At 45.4% G+C, this 17,670-nt stretch overlaps 1 protein-coding gene across 1 annotated transcript in view; it reads right to left on the bottom strand.

Annotated features, from left to right (window-relative positions):
- FNIP2 (folliculin interacting protein 2) overlaps positions 1-5,435 on the bottom strand; it is a 128,335-nt gene extending 122,900 nt beyond the window's left edge. Inside the window, exon 1 of the mRNA XM_068278860.1 lies at positions 5,198-5,435. Within this exon, the coding sequence (XP_068134961.1) occupies positions 5,198-5,205 (8 nt within the window). The 5' untranslated portion in view covers positions 5,206-5,435. The remainder of the gene's footprint in view (positions 1-5,197) is intronic.
- Positions 5,436-17,670: the final 12,235 nt, after the last annotated feature.

Here is a 17,670-nt window from a genome sequence, read left to right on the forward strand (position 1 = left end):
CAGGGACACAAAAAAAAAATAAAAATCCACATCCACTTACCTGGGGCTTCCACCAGCCCGTGGCGGGCAGGATGTGCCCTCGGCACCGCCCTGCAGGCTCCCGGTGGTCTCCCGGTGAGCCTGCGCAATACAGCCCGGAGGACGTCCGATGACGTCAGCGCGCCGCCGTGAGGCGCATTTTGGAGCGCACAAGAAGCCCGACCTGGCTGCTGGCCTGGCCAGGTCGGGCGCGCCACCGGAGACCACCGGGAGCCTGCGGAGCGGCGGCGAGGGCACCTCCTGCCTGCCATGCGCTGGACGAAGCCCCAGGTAAGTGGATGTGGATTTTTTTTTTGCGTCCCTGAACCTTCCCTTTAAAGGGGTTCTTCCTCGAATGAGGAAAAAAATAAAAAGTGGTTTATGCATAAACTATTAAACATCCTTTTAACCACTTGAGGACCTAGCCTTTACCCCCCCTTAAGGACCAGCGCTGTATTTTCAGATCTGTGCTGGGTGGGCTCTACAGCCCCCAGCACAGATCAGCTGGCATGCAGAGCGATCAGATCGCCCCCCTTTTTCCCCCCTAGGGGGATGATGTGCTGGGGGGGGTCTGATCGCTTCTGCATGCTGTGGGTGTTGCGGGGGGGGCACCTCAAAGCCCCCCTCCGCGGCGAAATTCCCCCCTCCCTCTCCTACCTGCTACCCCTCCAGTGATCGGGGCTGCACAGGACGCTATCCGTCCTGTGCAGCCAGTGACAGGCTGTCACATGGCGGCGATCCCTGGCCGCTGATTGGCCGGGGATCGCCGATCTGCCTTACGGCGTTGCTGCGCAGCAGCGCCGTACTATGTAAACAAAGCTGATTATTTCTGCTTGTGTTTACATTTAGCCTGCGAGCCGTGATCGGCGGCCTGCAGGCTATTCACGGAGCCCCCCGCCATGAATTGACAGGAAGCAGCCGCTCGCGCGAGCGGCTGCTTCCTGATTAATTAGCCTGCAGCCGGCGACGCAGTACTGCGTCGCTGGTCCTGCAGCTGCCACTTTGCCGACGCGCGTTATGAGTGCGCGGTCGGCAAGTGGTTAAATAGTGTAAAAAGTTTTTTTTAAAAATGAATGGTTTCATCAATACAACATGTATTGTAAATAGTGAGGTATGAAGGACTGGGAGGCTAATCCATTTGTTAGGGGTGTTTTTTTTTTACTTTCTTTTCACAACCATAACTCCTGCCTAAGTAGATTTCAGTGGTATAACCCACTTCTAGCAGGAATCGCAGTTATAGCCTTAAAGAGAACCTGTACTGAGTAAAATTATTTAAAATAAACACATGAGGTAACTTCAAATGAACATTACATAGTTACCTTGCCATCGGTTCCTCTCAGAAGCTCACCATTTTCTTCTTACAGTGATCCCTTCCAGTTCTGACAACATTTTGTCAGAACTGAAATATATCAGTTGCTGTCAGTTATGTATCAGTTGCTGTCAGTTACAGCTGAGAGGAGAACTGATGTGTGCATGTTTCCCTATGGCTCAAGTGGGCGATGTTACAGTTTAACAGTGTGCTGACCAGGAAGCTGGTATGGGGTTATAGCCATTTTCCAAATGGAGGACGGAGAATTCCCTTGCTCACAGTGGACAAACAGGAGGCAGGAGAGGAAAAATAGATTGAGCAGTAGACCACACAGGTAAGTATGACTTGTGTATGTTTACTTTGACTTTTATTTTCAGTTCAGGTTTTCTTTAAGGGCTCCACTGAGCTGCTGAATATATGTTTACATTGTTGCTAGGAAACCAGAGGGGTGCAGAGACTCCTTTGTGAAAAAGAGTCATAAGGTGCTGGGAGAATAAATCAGTCCCATCTACACCATATGATTCTTTGTCAGATTCGATTCAATTTGATTTGATTCATTGATTTGAGTCAATCTGACATGTCCGATTCAGGATTCAATTCGATTCAAATTGAATCGAATCATGAATTGGACATGTCAGATTGAATCACATCAAATCAATGAATCAAATCAAATTGAATCGAATCTGACAAAGAATCATATGGTGTAGATGGGACTGATTCATTCTCCCAGCACCTTATGACTCTTTTTCACAAAACGAGTCTCTGCACCCCTCTGGTTTCCTAGCAACAATGTAAACACATATTCAGCAGCTCAGTGGAGCTAAGCCATTAGGGTTATAACTGCAATTCCTGCTAGAAGTGGGTTATACCACTGAAAACTACTTAGGCAGGAGTTATGTTTGTGAAAAGAAAGTAAAAAAAACCACCACCCCTTACAAATGGATTAGCTTCCCAGCTGTCATCAGTCAGGATTTACAATACATGTTGTATTGATGAAACCATTCATTTAAAAAAAAAAAAATTTACACTATTTTAGAAGGATGTTTAACCGGTTTGGCCTATCTGGACGAGCTTTCTCGTCCAGATAGGCACTGCTGCTGTCGCCGGCTCGTGCGCGCGATCGGGCGCACCCCCGCGCGCGCTCTCGCTGCCCGCCGCTAGCCCCCCGATCATAATATAATTCCCATTCACTGATCTAACTTCTCCGCAGAAATACCGACGCTTTCTCTCCAGAGAGCGCAGTATTTCTGCCCCCAGGAAACTTCTCCCCAGCATTTTAGTTCCTGGATGCGAGATCGTTCGCATCCAGGACTTTTTTCACTGTGGCCATCTTGTGGCCAAATAGTAAACTGCACCCACATACATTTTTAATAAAAAAAACAATATTATTTTACATTTAAAATTAGCAGTTTCCCTCCCACACCAAAAATTACCCACATACACTTAAAAAAAAAAAAAAATACAATTAAAAAAAAAACAAAAACAACGTAAATAGTTAGGCCCGGTTCACATTAGCGGTGGCCGTCCGGAATCGCCGTGCCGGAGCCGGACCGCTTGCAGAACGGACGGAACGGACGCACGGCAATAGCAATGAAAGCCTATGCGTCCGTTCACATGCGTCCGTTCTGCCGGACCGGAGCCGGACCGGATCCGGACCGGACTCCGGCGTCCGTTCCAACATGCGCTATTTTTTGGTCCGGCTCCTCCGGCAGCCGTATCCGGAGCGGAGCCGGACTGCACCATCCGGCCAATACAAAGCAATGAGAGCCGGAGAGCGCACAACACACTGGCTACAAAAACCGGACATTCTACCCCACTTCCTATGCATTTTGGATGGGGACCACATGGGCCCAGCGTTCAAAGAGTGGGGCAGCAGCGATTTCATGCTGGAGCTCGTTTTGGCAGCAACATGTCTGATGTCTGATAACGAGGAGGCGAACAACAGGAAGGAGAGAATTCCCAGGTTTACGAGTAAAAAATGCCTGGATCCATGGTCCCAACTGCAGTCTCTGTATCCACGGATGGTCTCCACACGTCCACCTGTCTCCAACAATGACCCCAGACCCTTCTGCTGACCTCCCAGACCCCAGGTATTTACAGGATGTTATCTCCTTAAGAAACCGGATCCGGACCGCAACCGTGTTCACACCGCACGGAAACCGGATGCAAACGGACCGGATCCGGACCGGATCCGGATAGGAACCGTACGGATCAGGTCTGGTCCGGCTACGGTGCGGTCCGGACATCCGGTGCGGTTTTGACAAAACCGCAAGTGTGAACGGGGCCTTACCCAAGGGTCTGAACTTTTTAAATATGCATGTCAAGAGAATATGTTATTATATTATTTAAAATTATAAGCGTATAAATAGTGATGGACGCAAATTGAAAAAATGCACCTTTATTTCTAAATGAAATATCGGCACCATAAATTGTGATAGGGACATCGTTTAAACGGTGTAATAACCGGGACAGATGGGCAAATAAAATACATGCGTTTTAATTACGGTAGCGTATATTAATTTCAAACTATAATGGCCAAAAACTGAGAAATAATGAATTTTTTCCGGTTTTTACTTATTCTTCCTGTTAAAATGCATTTACAGTGAAGTGGCTCTTAGCAAAATGTACCCCCCAAAGAAAGCCTAATTAGTGGCGGAAAAAACAAGATATAGATCAATTCATTGTGATAAGTAGCAATAAAGTTATAGGCGAATGAATGGGAGGTGAACGTTGCTCGGATGCATGAGATTTTCGGCACTGCGGTGCTGAACCGGTTAATAGTTTATGCATAAACCACTTTTTATTTTTTTCCTCATTCGCTAAAGAACCCCTTTAAGGCCTTGTTTCCACTTGTGCGTTTTGTGTCAGATTTTTCTCTCAGAAAATTTGCATTGATTTTGCAACTAATGTTAGTGAATGGGCTGTTTCCATTCAGTGCAAATTTTCGTACACTTTCGTACGTGTGAAAAAAATCTGAGGCCCTGTATAATTTTTTCAAACATCGCGTACGATTCGCGTACAATGCTTTGTATAGGCAATGCGAATTTTTGCGTTATTTGTCCAAAAATTCGCATTAGCTCCATGGTTACAGGAAGTTGTCAGCAGTCATGACTAAGCTGTTACTAGGCAGAATATGTATATTTAACTAATGCCAATTTTCGCGGACGAAAAATCGCATACAAACGCATAACAATTTACATGCAAATTTTCAACAATCAGAAACATTTTATACGATTTTTTGCAGGCGAAAATGTCACCCTACAGTGGAAACGTAGCCTAAAGGTGGCCACACACCATACAATTTTTTAAATATCTGTTCAATTTAAGAATTGCAATCAATTTTTCTCACTGATTGTAGCATTTCAAAAATATGACCACTGTACCACACACCTATGTTCAATTTTTCCCCAATTATGATAAAAATGATTGGAAACTATGACAAAATTGCTTGGGTTTGTATATTAATAAATTGACAATATAACACACACACCATACAATCTTTAGAAAGATTGAAGAAAAATATCTGGCATTCCGGATCGATAAAAATTGAAGAAAACGGGAAATTCGATCGGATTTTTCAGTCGAATGAAAAAAAAGCTTTCCATTTTTTCGGGAGATCCGATCGTTTTTATCGAATTCCTGTAAAATCGGATCATTTTGTTGTATTGTGTGTGGCCACCTTGAGTCGTATGGTAATCAAATATCCATGAAAAATTACCAAAATTATAAAAATCAATTACAATTATAAAACTACAACCTAAGATTTTTGTCCTGAACAATAAATGTACTTGCTTTTTCCTGTAGCTGCTGAGGATTAGCAGTAAAGCGTGGGTTACATCAAGTGACATATAGCTGCAACTTGAGGTATACCTTGGCATTATCAGGATGGCACATCAGCTTCAGTGGAGTGGCTAATACATCCCGTGTGGTCCTGTTTTATCCGCATAGACTTCAGAATCTCTCAACACTTTTGACTCAGCCATATTTCACATAAGAAGTCTGCTGTCAGATGCTGTGATGGGCAGAATGAGTCAGTCATTTCAGCAGAACATGTCCAGCCAAGGAAAAAGCAACCAAACCACAGAACACATGGACACAGCTGTCACATGTCACCTAGAATGGGGTTATCGCAGAACGCTCTAAAGAAGGATAATGCTTTTAATCAGGATGAGGAAGAATGCTAGTGCCTATATTAAGAGATTAGTGGATGTGTATATTGTAAGGGATCACATGAAAACTGAAGTGCTGACAACATGGAAGTGTATAGCTGACTATTTACATCTAACACATTAGTAATGTTTCCTTCAGTTTTTCTGTATGTTAAGCATTAAAAGTTATACATACACAGCTATTACCAACAGATTATGAAACCTGTAAGGACTATTCATAGTAGTGGAAAGGCAAAGCTATTTACGTAGGAACACATCAGATTACAGCTGTTTCAGTATGGAGCAGTTAGAAGAGTGAAAGCAGATGTCTGACCAGCTGCACTGGGCTATGGTTTTTATCCTTTTGCACTTTAGGCTTGTTTCCAATAAGTGCTCTTAAGGTGACCATTAATGGTACAATATTTTCCACAGTTGAGATCATGTGATCTGATTTTAACAATCAAACTGTGCAGAAAAATACGCAGTATGTGGAGAAAATCAATGTGAAATGATTCTATGGTTAATTGGAATACAGAATTTTGTCGATCAAAGTGTTGGGATTTATGATTGTATCTGAAAAACAAAAGTTTGCTCTCCTAAAACAGAAAGAATTTGCGATAATTTAGGTTGGAGTGAGCTTAAGATGTCTCCCAGAGCAACACTGCTGAATATATGCAAATTAACCATTGTATCCTTAGAAGCTAAACACACCTCCAGAACCAATGGAATGCAATGATGTGTCAGTTTGTTAATTTGTACAGAGCCATAATAATCCAACATGCATACAGACTGTTTCGGATTGTTTGATCCTCATCAGTGCATGGCATGGATTAATTTGGCTCTATGGTGTAGGGCTTGTAAATCCGAGAGGCACAGACTAACCAGCAAGCTCATGGTGACCCAGAACTCATTGGAGTGTGTAAGGGACTACAATGGTCCTAAAAGCCCCCTTACTAAGATGTTAAGAAAAACAAAAGTTTGCTTTCCTAAAACAGAAAGAATTTGCGATAATTCAGGTTGGAGTGAGCTTGAGATGTCTCCCAGAGCAACACTGCTGAATAGATGCAAATTAACCATATGATTGTATCTGAAGAGAGAAAGTGCTTTGGGCGATTTATGGGCAGAATTTGCTCGATCAGAATGTTGGATTTTATGTTCAGATCTGAAGAGAGAAAGTGCCCTCATTAATCCATTTATGGGAATAATCGTTAATAACCTTCTGATTACTTACGATCCCACAAATCTAAACTAATGATCGCATAGGAGAAAAACATCGAAAGTAGGTGGTTTCGGTGCTTAGTGCTTAGTGCAGGGCGCCGAAAGCAGGCGCCCCATAGCAGCAATTTAATGCTGTGCAGGGCACATAAGGGTAATTCGGGGCTCCGGCAATTGCTGGGCCACGAATTACATCTCCCTCCAAGTTGCGACAACTCAGAGAAGGTATAGTATTTAACGCCGCTGGGGAGTTTTGCGGCAGCAGGGAGAGCCGCCATTTGCCTCTCCCAGTGCCCAGCTCACCGGCGACACGTAAATACATATGCCAAAAATACTGTATCTTAAAGGGACACTTAAAGGGAAGGTTCAGGCAGCATGTGAAAAAATTAAAAATCCAAATCCACTTACCTGGGGCCTTCTCCAGCCCGTGGCAGCCAGGATGTGCCCTCGGCGCCACTCCGCAGGCTCCCGGTGGTCTCCGGTGGCGAGCCCGACCTGGCCAGGCCGGCTGCCAGGTCGGGCTTCTTCTGCGCTCCAAAGTGCGTGTCAATCGTGCGCGCTGACGTCATCGGACATCCTCCGGGCTGTACTGCGCAGACACGCACTTTGGAGCGCAGAAGAAGCCCGGCCTGGCCAGGTCGGGCTCGCCACCGGGAGCCAACGGAGCGGTGTTGAGGGCACATCCACGGGCTGGAGGAGGCCCCAGGTAAGTGGATTTGGATTTTTAATTTTTTCACATGCTGCCTGAACCTTCCCTTTAAGGCAAAAAAAAAGTTTTACTCACCTGGGGCTTCTACCAGCTCCCTGCAGCTGTCCCATGCCCATGCAGTCTCGCTTGGATCCTCCTGTCCCCGCCAGCAGCCAGGTCTGGGAACGCAAGTGATTCTTCGCGTTCATGGTCGCAATCAAGGCCGGAGCTACCATAGAAAAAAAATAGGCAGTTGCCCCAGGGCCCCAGAGCCTGTAGGGGCCCCCAAGTTGTCCCTCCCCCATCTGAACTGTTGCTCCCCAGGGACACTGCAGAGTCTGTTAAGTTGCGAGATGATTGGGGGAGGGTCAGCAGCCAGTTCAGGGTCCCAGGAGGGAAATTTGGCTGCAACAAAGGGCCTCTGATGACGCTTTTTGGTCAGGGTGGTGTCTGTTGGGGGGCCCCCAGGCTAATCTTGCCCTAGGGGCTCATTGTTACTTGAACCGGCCCTGGTCGCAATAGCGCCCTCTATACTGCTATTGCGGCCAGGAACGCGAAGATTCACTTACGTTCCCAGGCCTGTCGGCGAAACTGGAAGTGGCTGCCGGCGGGGGACAGGAGGATCCGAGCGAGACTGTGTGGGCACAGGACAGCTTCAGGGGGCTGGTAGAAGCCCCAGGTGAGTAAAACTCTTGCCTTAAGTGACACTTTAACAGGCACCTTTAGAGCCTTTTTCTCAAATGCAAGGGCACCCATTAGGAATGGCCCAGCCTAGGAGAACTCATGTAGAAGCATGTGATCAGTTTGATCAGCTGATAGATTTATAAAGTTCAGAAATCAGAACCTTTCAAATCTATCAGCTGATCAAACTACTCACATAACTGGGAGTAAGGAGGCGCCCCAAGTACAAGTACGTTGTTGTAGATAGTATGAATATTAAAAATATACGGCTTACCTCTAACAAGAAGGGTCTAGGCCAGTATAAATTAATACATTTAATAAAAAGCAGACTCGAACAATAACATATTCCGCGGAATGCAGTCTGCTTCCTCGCGCAATGCAATTCTTGTTGATTTGCAAATGACTCTGACTGCACCTGGGGCACCTGTCCACTGCCTGTGCTGAGCTAGAAAGCATCCAGCTGGTGAACAGGAGTAGCTGGCAGGCCTTCATCTGCTTGTGGAAAAGAGGCCTAACATTCAGAGAGGAAAGAAGGATGTTCATCTTAGACGTATATAGCGAGTTGTGACTGCGGTCAGCTTTAATACTTAAATTTAGTTTGGTGTGTGTGTGTGATCAAAACCTGCACAGGGTTTAGTTATACAATTCTGTATTTACAATCTTGACTTAGGCTTTGTTCACATGTAAAATCGCAATTGCTAAAGCCTGCGATTTGCGATTTTGTGGGCAATCCCCCCCCCCCCTCCCTTCCGGTGCTCGGATGGGCGCTGCTGTTTTTTTAAAAGCGCTTTTGCAGAGCGATTCAGCTTTGTTCACTTCCTGAGGCACAATGTATTTATTCATCAAAGCGCTGGGGAAATCGCTATACAAAGTGCTTTTTCAAGTGCTGTGCGATTTCCCTATACCTCCTATTGCGCAAAAACGCTCAGAAAATGGTACAGGCAGCGCTTTGCTGAGTGGATCGGAAATAAACTGCTCAGATGAGAACACTCTTAGGGGGAATCATTGCACAAGCTTTTTAGGGTGATTTTCAAAATCGCCGGTGCTTGAAAAAAGGGCAAAAACACCCTAGGTGTGAACACAAGCCCTCAGTGACAATATTTTTACCTTCCATTCTGCCATTTCTTCCTCCATCTTTTTCTACATAGTGAATGATCACTTTAACAGAAACCTCTCGACAACTAATCCTACTGCTGCCCCCTTGTACGTTTAACTGCTTTGTGAATGCACTGGAGACAGGGCTGTCTTTGAAGTATAGTTTATTTCGATGTGTTTATAAGTGGCTTAGTGTCTCACAGTCATACATATGCCCTGCTTACACATTCACCTCAGATGAACCTAGAGTCTAGTTACAGCATATATTACTAAGTGACGTGTCATTTTGCTCTGGCTCAATTCCAACTAAAAACTGAAAAAAAAAAAAACAAATCCACACGAGCTGAGAAAGATACGGTACTAAAGGTGTCCATTAACAGTACAATTTTTCCTTCAGATTTGATCTTTCGACTCGATGTTTATGATCAAATTGTATAGAAAACTGCTTTGGTCGATGGAAAAGGAAAAAATATTGATCCAAAAGTTAGATTTTATGATCAAATTGTAATGTGAAACCTTCGTAAATCGCTCCATTAATGAACAAATGAGAATTGTCTTCAGATTAGTTTCGATCATTCAAATTGAATCTGAAGAATTGAATCTGAAGGAAAAATTGTACCATTAATGGGCACCTTTAGGTTGATCAGAAGAGATTGCAATCTTCAGTTCCTCACTTATGAGGTTTTGCGACCTTATAAGTGAGGAACTAGCAGAGGAATAGATAGTGGGGACGTTTTAACCTTTTGGGACAGGCATGGTGTGCAACAATCAATACAAATACACCAGTGGTCCAACTACGGAGATCAATCAAAAATAATTGCAAAATAGTCTATAAAGAGCAGGAAAAGTCTGGATTGATGACTTTACATTCAGGGGGCCATATGCAAATCATTTTTTCACCTGAGTTTTCTCCCAGGTGATACTTTCACAACTTGTAAATAAAATGCCTTTTGCACCATCAGCCAGCAAACAAATACTCAAAATAATTTTGACAGTACTTTTTCACCTAATTTTTGGTACTTTTTTCATCGCAAAGTGCTAAAAAGTTATTTTAAATCGAAGATGAAAAATTATCTACTAGGAGAAAACTCAGGAGAAAAAGTGAATTGCATATGGCCCAGGGATGCTCACCGGATGATGTCACGAGTGATTACGCGTGATTCAAATAAGGTTTAATTGGCACAGGTGTGCGGCGGGGATACAAGGGGTTATTTACCCATAATTCTACCATCCACCCTGCGTCCCAAAAAGCTTTCACGCGTCCTATTGGTCGAGTTGCAAGCCTCACACCGGCGCACTTCTTCCTTCCGGCTTGAAGTGATTACTCATTACAGCATCCGGTGTGCATCCCTGTTCACAATGACATCCAGAGGAGGGATAATCACCTAAAGAAGGTAGTAGCTGGTGTGACGTCATGCATTGGGCAGAGTTAGTGGACAGAACAATGCTGTCAGCCGTCAGACGATCAAAGTGATTCACCGGGCGCATTGCTGACTGAGAGGGGGGCTGCAGTACACATGCTGTATTCTTGTTAGCAGCAGTCGTTAACTACAGTCCTCGCCAGAGTTTTATCTATCCTGTATACAGGGCTTCACTGTAGCTGAGAAATTTCCTACTCTGGAAGTTTGTCAGCAAAGTGTGGCAAGTGCTGATGGTCATGGGAGGGGGGCTTCAATCAAGGCCTAGAGGATATTGGCGTGGGATCATGAATTAAATGTAAGAATTTATTGTTCATTAGGAACAATAAAAAAAAATTTCAATGATGTGTGTTTTTGTTTTTGTTTACTTTCAACTCTTTGTGGGAATGACTAAGGGGTACTAAAGAATGAGAATTGAATAGTAAAAAAAAAAAAAAGCTTTGACAATTAAATTGCAACCTTTATTAATAGACAACGTAAAAAAGATGCGCAAACATATAACACCCCCCTCCAATAGTGGATAAATATTTAGAGATTGTATAGGGAACCATACACCAACGTAATGTCTATCAGGTAAAGGGGTTGAATCAAGTATACAAGACCTTGCCACCCTAAAGGTCCGGTTTCCCCACCAGTCAGTAGTACACCTTAGTCTCCAAAAACTATCTCTGGGAGAACTGGACAGAGGGCTTATGTCTAAGAGAAAAAGCAAAGTGCAAGTACTGTACAAGATGCTAAAGGACCAACATGTTTCACCTAGCCAGCTTCATCAGGGTGTGTATAACAGCAGACTTTTGTAGCCACTGGCTCCTTCTGGTGTCCCTTCCAGCAGCATATACTTTCAGATCCATCCTTTATTAGGTGGAAATCAGCCGTTAAGTCACAGTCAGTATGGCATACTCAGCCCTCAATTGGATGCCCAATTGCAAAGGAGGACCAGGAGTGCTCACTATACACCAGCCATGGCCTGTTCCCCCTGCTACCAGGATCTACTAGATATGATTCCCCTAGTCTGGTAGGAACTCTGCCGCATACCCTTTACACTCCCTACCAGAGGAGCAGTCCAGCATGAAACTAACTCTTCCATCTCCCAGCCCAATGGAACTGGAGCAGTAGGTAGGTGGAGCAGTCTTTTGGAGGTACTTGTGAAATACAATTGAAAATATGGAAACTGTCACTGCTGACCTTTTTTTAAAGGACCACTATCGCAAAAAATTAGGTAGTTAAAATTTGACAAAACCGACAGGTTTTGGGCTAGTCCATCTCATGGTAGATTCTCAGGGTTTTCAACAGCATTTCCTGAACAGCTGTTTAACCACCCTGGCGTTCTATTAAGATCGCCAGGGCGGCTGCATGAGGGTTTTTTGTAAATAAAAAAAAAACTATTTCATGCAGCCAACTGAAAGTTGGCTGCATGAAAGCCCACTAGATGGCGCTCCGGAGGCGTTCTTCTGATCGCCTCCGGCGGCCAAAATTAACACGGAAGGCCGCAATGAGCAGCCTTCCGTGTTTGGCTTCTCCTGTCGCCATGGCGACGAGCGGAGTGACGTCATGGACGTCAGCCGACGTCCTGACGTCTGCCGCCTCCGATCCAGCCCTTAGCGCTGGCCGGAACTATTTGTTCCGGCTGCGCAGGGCTCAGGCGGCTGGGGGGACCCTCTTTCGCCGCTGCTCGCGGCGGATCGCCGCAGAGCGGCGGCGATCGGGCAGCACACGCGGCTGGCAAAGTGCCGGCTGCGTGTGCTGCTCTTTATTTCATCAAAATCGGCCCAGCAGGGCCTGAGCGGCAGCCATCGGCGGTGATGGACGAGCTGAGCTCGTCCATACCGCTAAGATGGTTAACTGCCAAAATAATAAGATACCAGCCAGCCTCCCCACTCACTTGCACACTATTTTGTCAGTTAGATGTTAATTGCTGTTAAAAATAAAGAAAACCCTGAGAATCCCCATGAGAATTTGGAAAACTGTATACTTACCTTCGGTAGTTTTCCTTTCCTGGTGTTTTTCATGTCAGCACACGTATGGGCAAAGCCCCGCCTCCTTTGCCCTAGTAGGACGCCCCTAGATATTAAATAGCGTAGACTAGCCCCATGCCATCATTCTTAGTAACTAGTACGAGCCGACAGCATAGGGCGGGCCCGTATGCTGACATGGAAAACACCAGGAAAGGAAAACTACCGAAGGTAAGTATACAGTTTTCCAAATTCCCTGGTGTTTACCATGTCAGCACACGTATGGGCATTAACTAGAAAAAAACCCTGGGCGGGTATGCTGCCAATCACTCAATTTAATTCACAAAAGAACACAATACATCATTAACCACCTTAGCGGTATGGACGAGCTCGGCTCGTCCATTACCGCCAGAGGGTGCCGCTCAGGCCCTGCTGGGCCGATTTTAATGAAATAAAGTGCAGCACACGCAGCTGGCACTTTGCCAGCCGCGTGTGCTGCCTGATCGCCGCCGCTCTGCGGCGATCCGCCGCGAGCAGCGGCGAAAGAGGGTCCCCCCAGCCGCCTGAGCCCTGCGCAGCCGGAACAAATAGTTCCGACCAGCGCTAAGGGCTGGATCGGAGGCGGCTGACGTCAGGACGTCGGCTGACGTCCATGACGTCACTCCGCTCGTCGCCATGGCGACGAAGTAAGCAAAACACGGAAGGCCGCTCATTGCGGCCTTCCGTGTTACTTTTGGCCGCCGGAGGCGATCAGAAGAACGCCTCCGTAACGCCCTCTGGTGGGCTTTCATGCAGCCAACTTTCAGTTGGCTGCATGAAATAGTTTTTTTTTTATTTAAAAAAAACCCTCCCGCAGCCACCCTGGCGATCTTAACAGAACGCCAGGGTGGTTACACGGCATTATTGACAACAGAGGAAATAATGGCTTTCCCAAAATTAACAGAAGAAAGAGCTGCAAAATCAATACAATAATGCTTAAGAAAAGTATGATAAGAGGCCCAATCGGCTGCCTTGCATACAGTTAATAAAGACACTTTACTGTAGGCTGCCCATGAGGAGGACACGCTCCTCGTAGAGTGGGCAATAATGTCCTGCGGAGGCTCCAAGCCTTTAGCCTTATACACCTTTTGGATCAAGCTCACAACCCAATTTGCGATAGTTCTTGTAGTAGCCGCCTTTCCCTTCCTGTAGCCAGAAGGGACTACGAAAAGGCGATCCAAGTCCCGGAAACCCTTGGTTGCCTCCAAGTATGCTTTAACTACAGAAGGAATATCCAAGGGATGCAAAGACTCCGGATTTTCCTGCAATCTAAAGCTTGGAAGAGTCCACTCCTGATTCATGTGAGTGACTGAGGCTACTTTTGGTAGAAAAGACTGCACAGGGCAAAGTACTAATCTGTCATCATAGAACACTAAAAAGGGTTCTTTACATCCTAGGTTCTCAACATGTGGTACGCGTACCCCAGGGGGTACTTATGATGGTTCCAGGGGGTACTCGGGCTTGATATACTTAACCAAGAACAACAAATTTAGAGTTTTAGAAAATGATAAAACTTATTTAAACAATGCCAAATTAGTATTTTAGCTAATTAAAATCAAGAGTAAATGCTTGAAAATTGTTTAGAACCAAATCTCATGTACTACGATTAAATATATATTTGTCAACGGGTACTTGTGATAATGTTTACTCTGCTAGGGGGTACTTGGTGAGTACAGGGTTTTAAAAGGGGTACATAACAATAAAATGTTGAGAAACCCTGCTTTACATGATAAGGCTTGCAGTTCAGACATCCTTCGTCCAGATGTAATTGCGACCAGGAATGCTGTCTTATACGTCAAATTTTGTAATGAAGCAGAATGATTCTGCCACTCTGAAGAAAATGTCATAACATCTAGGACTAACGGAAGGTCCCATTTGGGGAATCTTGGCTTGACTGGTGGCCTCAGCTTAATTGATGCTCTAAAAAACTGTTTAATCAAGGGCTTTTCCGCCCAAGCCACTCCTGAGATTGAGGAGATTGCTGAGACTTGCCTCTTCAAAGTGGAATGTGCCAGAGACATCTCCAGTCCCTTCTGCAAGAAATCCAGCAAATTGCATACACTAAAGTTATTAACATTAAAGTTCTGCTGAATGGAAAAATCTTTAAATTTCCTCCATACTCTGTCATAGGAAGCCATTGTTGATGGTCTCTTAGCCTTTAAAAGTGTGGACACCACCTCAGAGGAGCAACCTTCCGCTAGCAGCCTAGCCCTCTCAAATTCCACCCCATTAGATGTAGAGAGTGAGGGTTCTGATGAAACACCATTCCCTGTGACAATAGATCGGGCAGATCCAGAAGGGGAATGGGATCCTGTGTACTCATTTGTAATAACAGGGGAAACCAAGGCCTCGCCGGCCACCATGGTATTACTGCTAACACCGTCAATTCGAGGTATCTCAGCTTCTGAAGAAACTTGAAAATCAAAGGGGTCGGGGGAAAGGCATACGCCTTCTTGAAACACCACACTTGACTTAAGGCATCCGTACCCAATGCTTTCCGGTCCGGAACTCTCGAGAAGTAGAGAGGTACCTTGTTGTTCTTTGCTGAGGCAAATAAGTCGATCTGTGGCATACCTCACCTCCGTACTAACTGTTGGAGAGCTCTCGGGTGCAGAGACCACTCGTTGTTGTCTACATAGTTCCTTGACAGGTAACCTGCCTGCAGATTCTGAGATCCCGGGAGGTACACTGCCAACAGATCCAGAAAATTGCTTTGGGCCAGCTCCAAAATCTGGGACATTTCTTTCATCAGCGACCGACTGTGAGTTCCCCCTTGTTTCCTCAGGTATGAAACGGCCGAGACATTGTCCACTCTTACTAACACTGGTTTCCCTCTCAGAAATGGCAGGAAATGTTTCAGTGCCAGATAAACTGCTCTCAACTCTAGGATGTTCGAAACTACTTCCATGCGATGACTCCAAGTGCCTTGAACATATAAGTCGTGATAGACAGCTCCCCAACCTGACTGACTGGCATCTGTCGTCACTATGGCCCAGTCTGGTTGTTGCAAAGGCCTGAACTGACTCAGGTTGTCGTGATTCAGCCACCATCTGAGAGATTTCTTCACATAGTAGGGAAGTAGAATTGCTTGCGACAGGTCCTCCTTGTCCCACTGCTTCAGGAAATTGATCTGAAACTGACAAAGATTCCAATGTGCCCAAGATACCATTGGTATCATAGAAGACATTACTCCGATCACTGAAAGACACTTTCTGGCCGTCAACCAACGGTGTCTGAGAAGCTCTGTCAACAAAAGCTTTAGAGAATGTTTCTTCTCCTCTGGCAGAGAGATGGAATTCTGCACTGTATCCAGAATTGCTCCCAAGAAAAGCATTCTTTGGGCGGGAATCAACTGGCTCTTTTTGGGATTTACTATCCATCCGAAATCTTGAAGGATCTTGACTAACTTTTTTTGATGTTCCAACAGAGCTGACTGTGAGGAGGCGAGGAGAATGATGTCGTCCAAATAGTGAAGGACGCGTATTTCCTGTAACCGAGCGAACGAAATCACGGCGAGCAAAACCTTCGAAAAAGTGCACGGAGACGTAGCGAGGCCAAAAGGAAGGCAGACAAACTGAAGGTGAAGATGACCTATCGCAAAGCGAAGATACTTTTGCATCGACAGATGAACTGGCACATGGAAATACGCGTCCTTCAGATCTATTGAACACATCCAGTCTCCTGGCTGTATGGACATAACGATTGAAGTGAGAGTTTCCATCTTGAATTTTGGCACCCGAACAAACTTGTTCAGCCGTTTTAAGTCCAACACTGGTCTCAGCTCTCCCGACTTTTTCTTTACCAGAAACATCTGTGAGTAAAAGCCCAAGCCTCTTTCTGAAGGAGGAACTTGACACACTGCTCTCTTCTTCAACAGGTCTGACACATAGTCCACCAAAACCAGCCTTTTCTCCACTGAATTTGGAATTCTTGTAGACTTGAACACCGGAAGAACAGGACACTTCATAAAGTCCCAATGATGGCCTTCTGAAATTGTGGCTATTATCCAACGGTTCCGTAGGTTCCCCGTCCAGATATCCCTGAAATGGGTCAGCCTTGCCCCCACTGGTATATCGTGAACGGGCCTCACTTCAAAAAGACTTGCTGTAATCCCCCACAGGCAGAGAGCTCTTCTGCCTCCCAGACTTTGGATTCTGTTGAGGATTCCGCCAATTTCTTCTGAATTCCTTCCCTGGACGGTAAGCTCTTGACTCAGAAAATCTACCATAAGCCTGCTTTCTCACCTGAGGATACTTTTGCTTCCTGAACTTTCTGTCCTGGGGTAACAGACCTGATTTACCCCCAGTAACCCGGGAGATGGCTGTGTCTATTTTGGGCCCAAACAAGTTCTTGCCATCAAAGGGGATTTTAGCCCAGGTCTGTTTAGAAGATGGGTCCGCCGCCCAAGGCTTAAGCCAGAGCGCTCTCCTGGCCATGACTGAATAGAGCATAGACCTTGCAGTAGACCTTAAAGAATCCACACTGGCAGCTCTGACGAATTCTGAAGCAAGATCCAATTCCTCAAGGGCAATTGAAATATCCTCCACATTTGCACCAGACTTAACTCCTCTCTGAATATTTTCAATCCAAACTTTCAGCGCCTTTGCTACTGAGGTTAAGGTGATTGCTACCCTTGCAGCCTCCCCCGAAGTCAGGTAAGACCTTCTTAAATCTTGATCGATCTGACGATCTAAAACATCCCTGAACAGAACAGAATCCTCAAGAGGTAAAGTCACATTCCTGACCATTCTCATTAAGGATGCATCCACTACCGGACTGGTCTGGATTAAGGCCTCATCCTCCAATTCCAATGGGTACATTTTTTGGAGCTTATTCTTAAATGAAGGTTTTTTTAACCATCTTATCCCATTCTTCTTTAATCATCTCCCTGATTTCCTCCATCAGTGGAAAAGCAATCTTAATTTTATTCAAACTCTTATAGTATCTCTTTTTCTTGAATACTGGTGAAGAGGCCTCATCATCCCATTCAATAGCTTCCTTAACCCTCGAAACAAAGGTAGGAATCAGAGAAAAATCGAATCCTCCATCCTCAGATTCAGAATCAGAGCTTATAGAATCCTCTACTACCCCTGCTTTCCTGGAGGGG

This window comes from Hyperolius riggenbachi, chromosome 1 (genome assembly GCF_040937935.1).
Source record: "Hyperolius riggenbachi isolate aHypRig1 chromosome 1, aHypRig1.pri, whole genome shotgun sequence".
NCBI lineage: Eukaryota > Metazoa > Chordata > Amphibia > Anura > Hyperoliidae > Hyperolius > Hyperolius riggenbachi.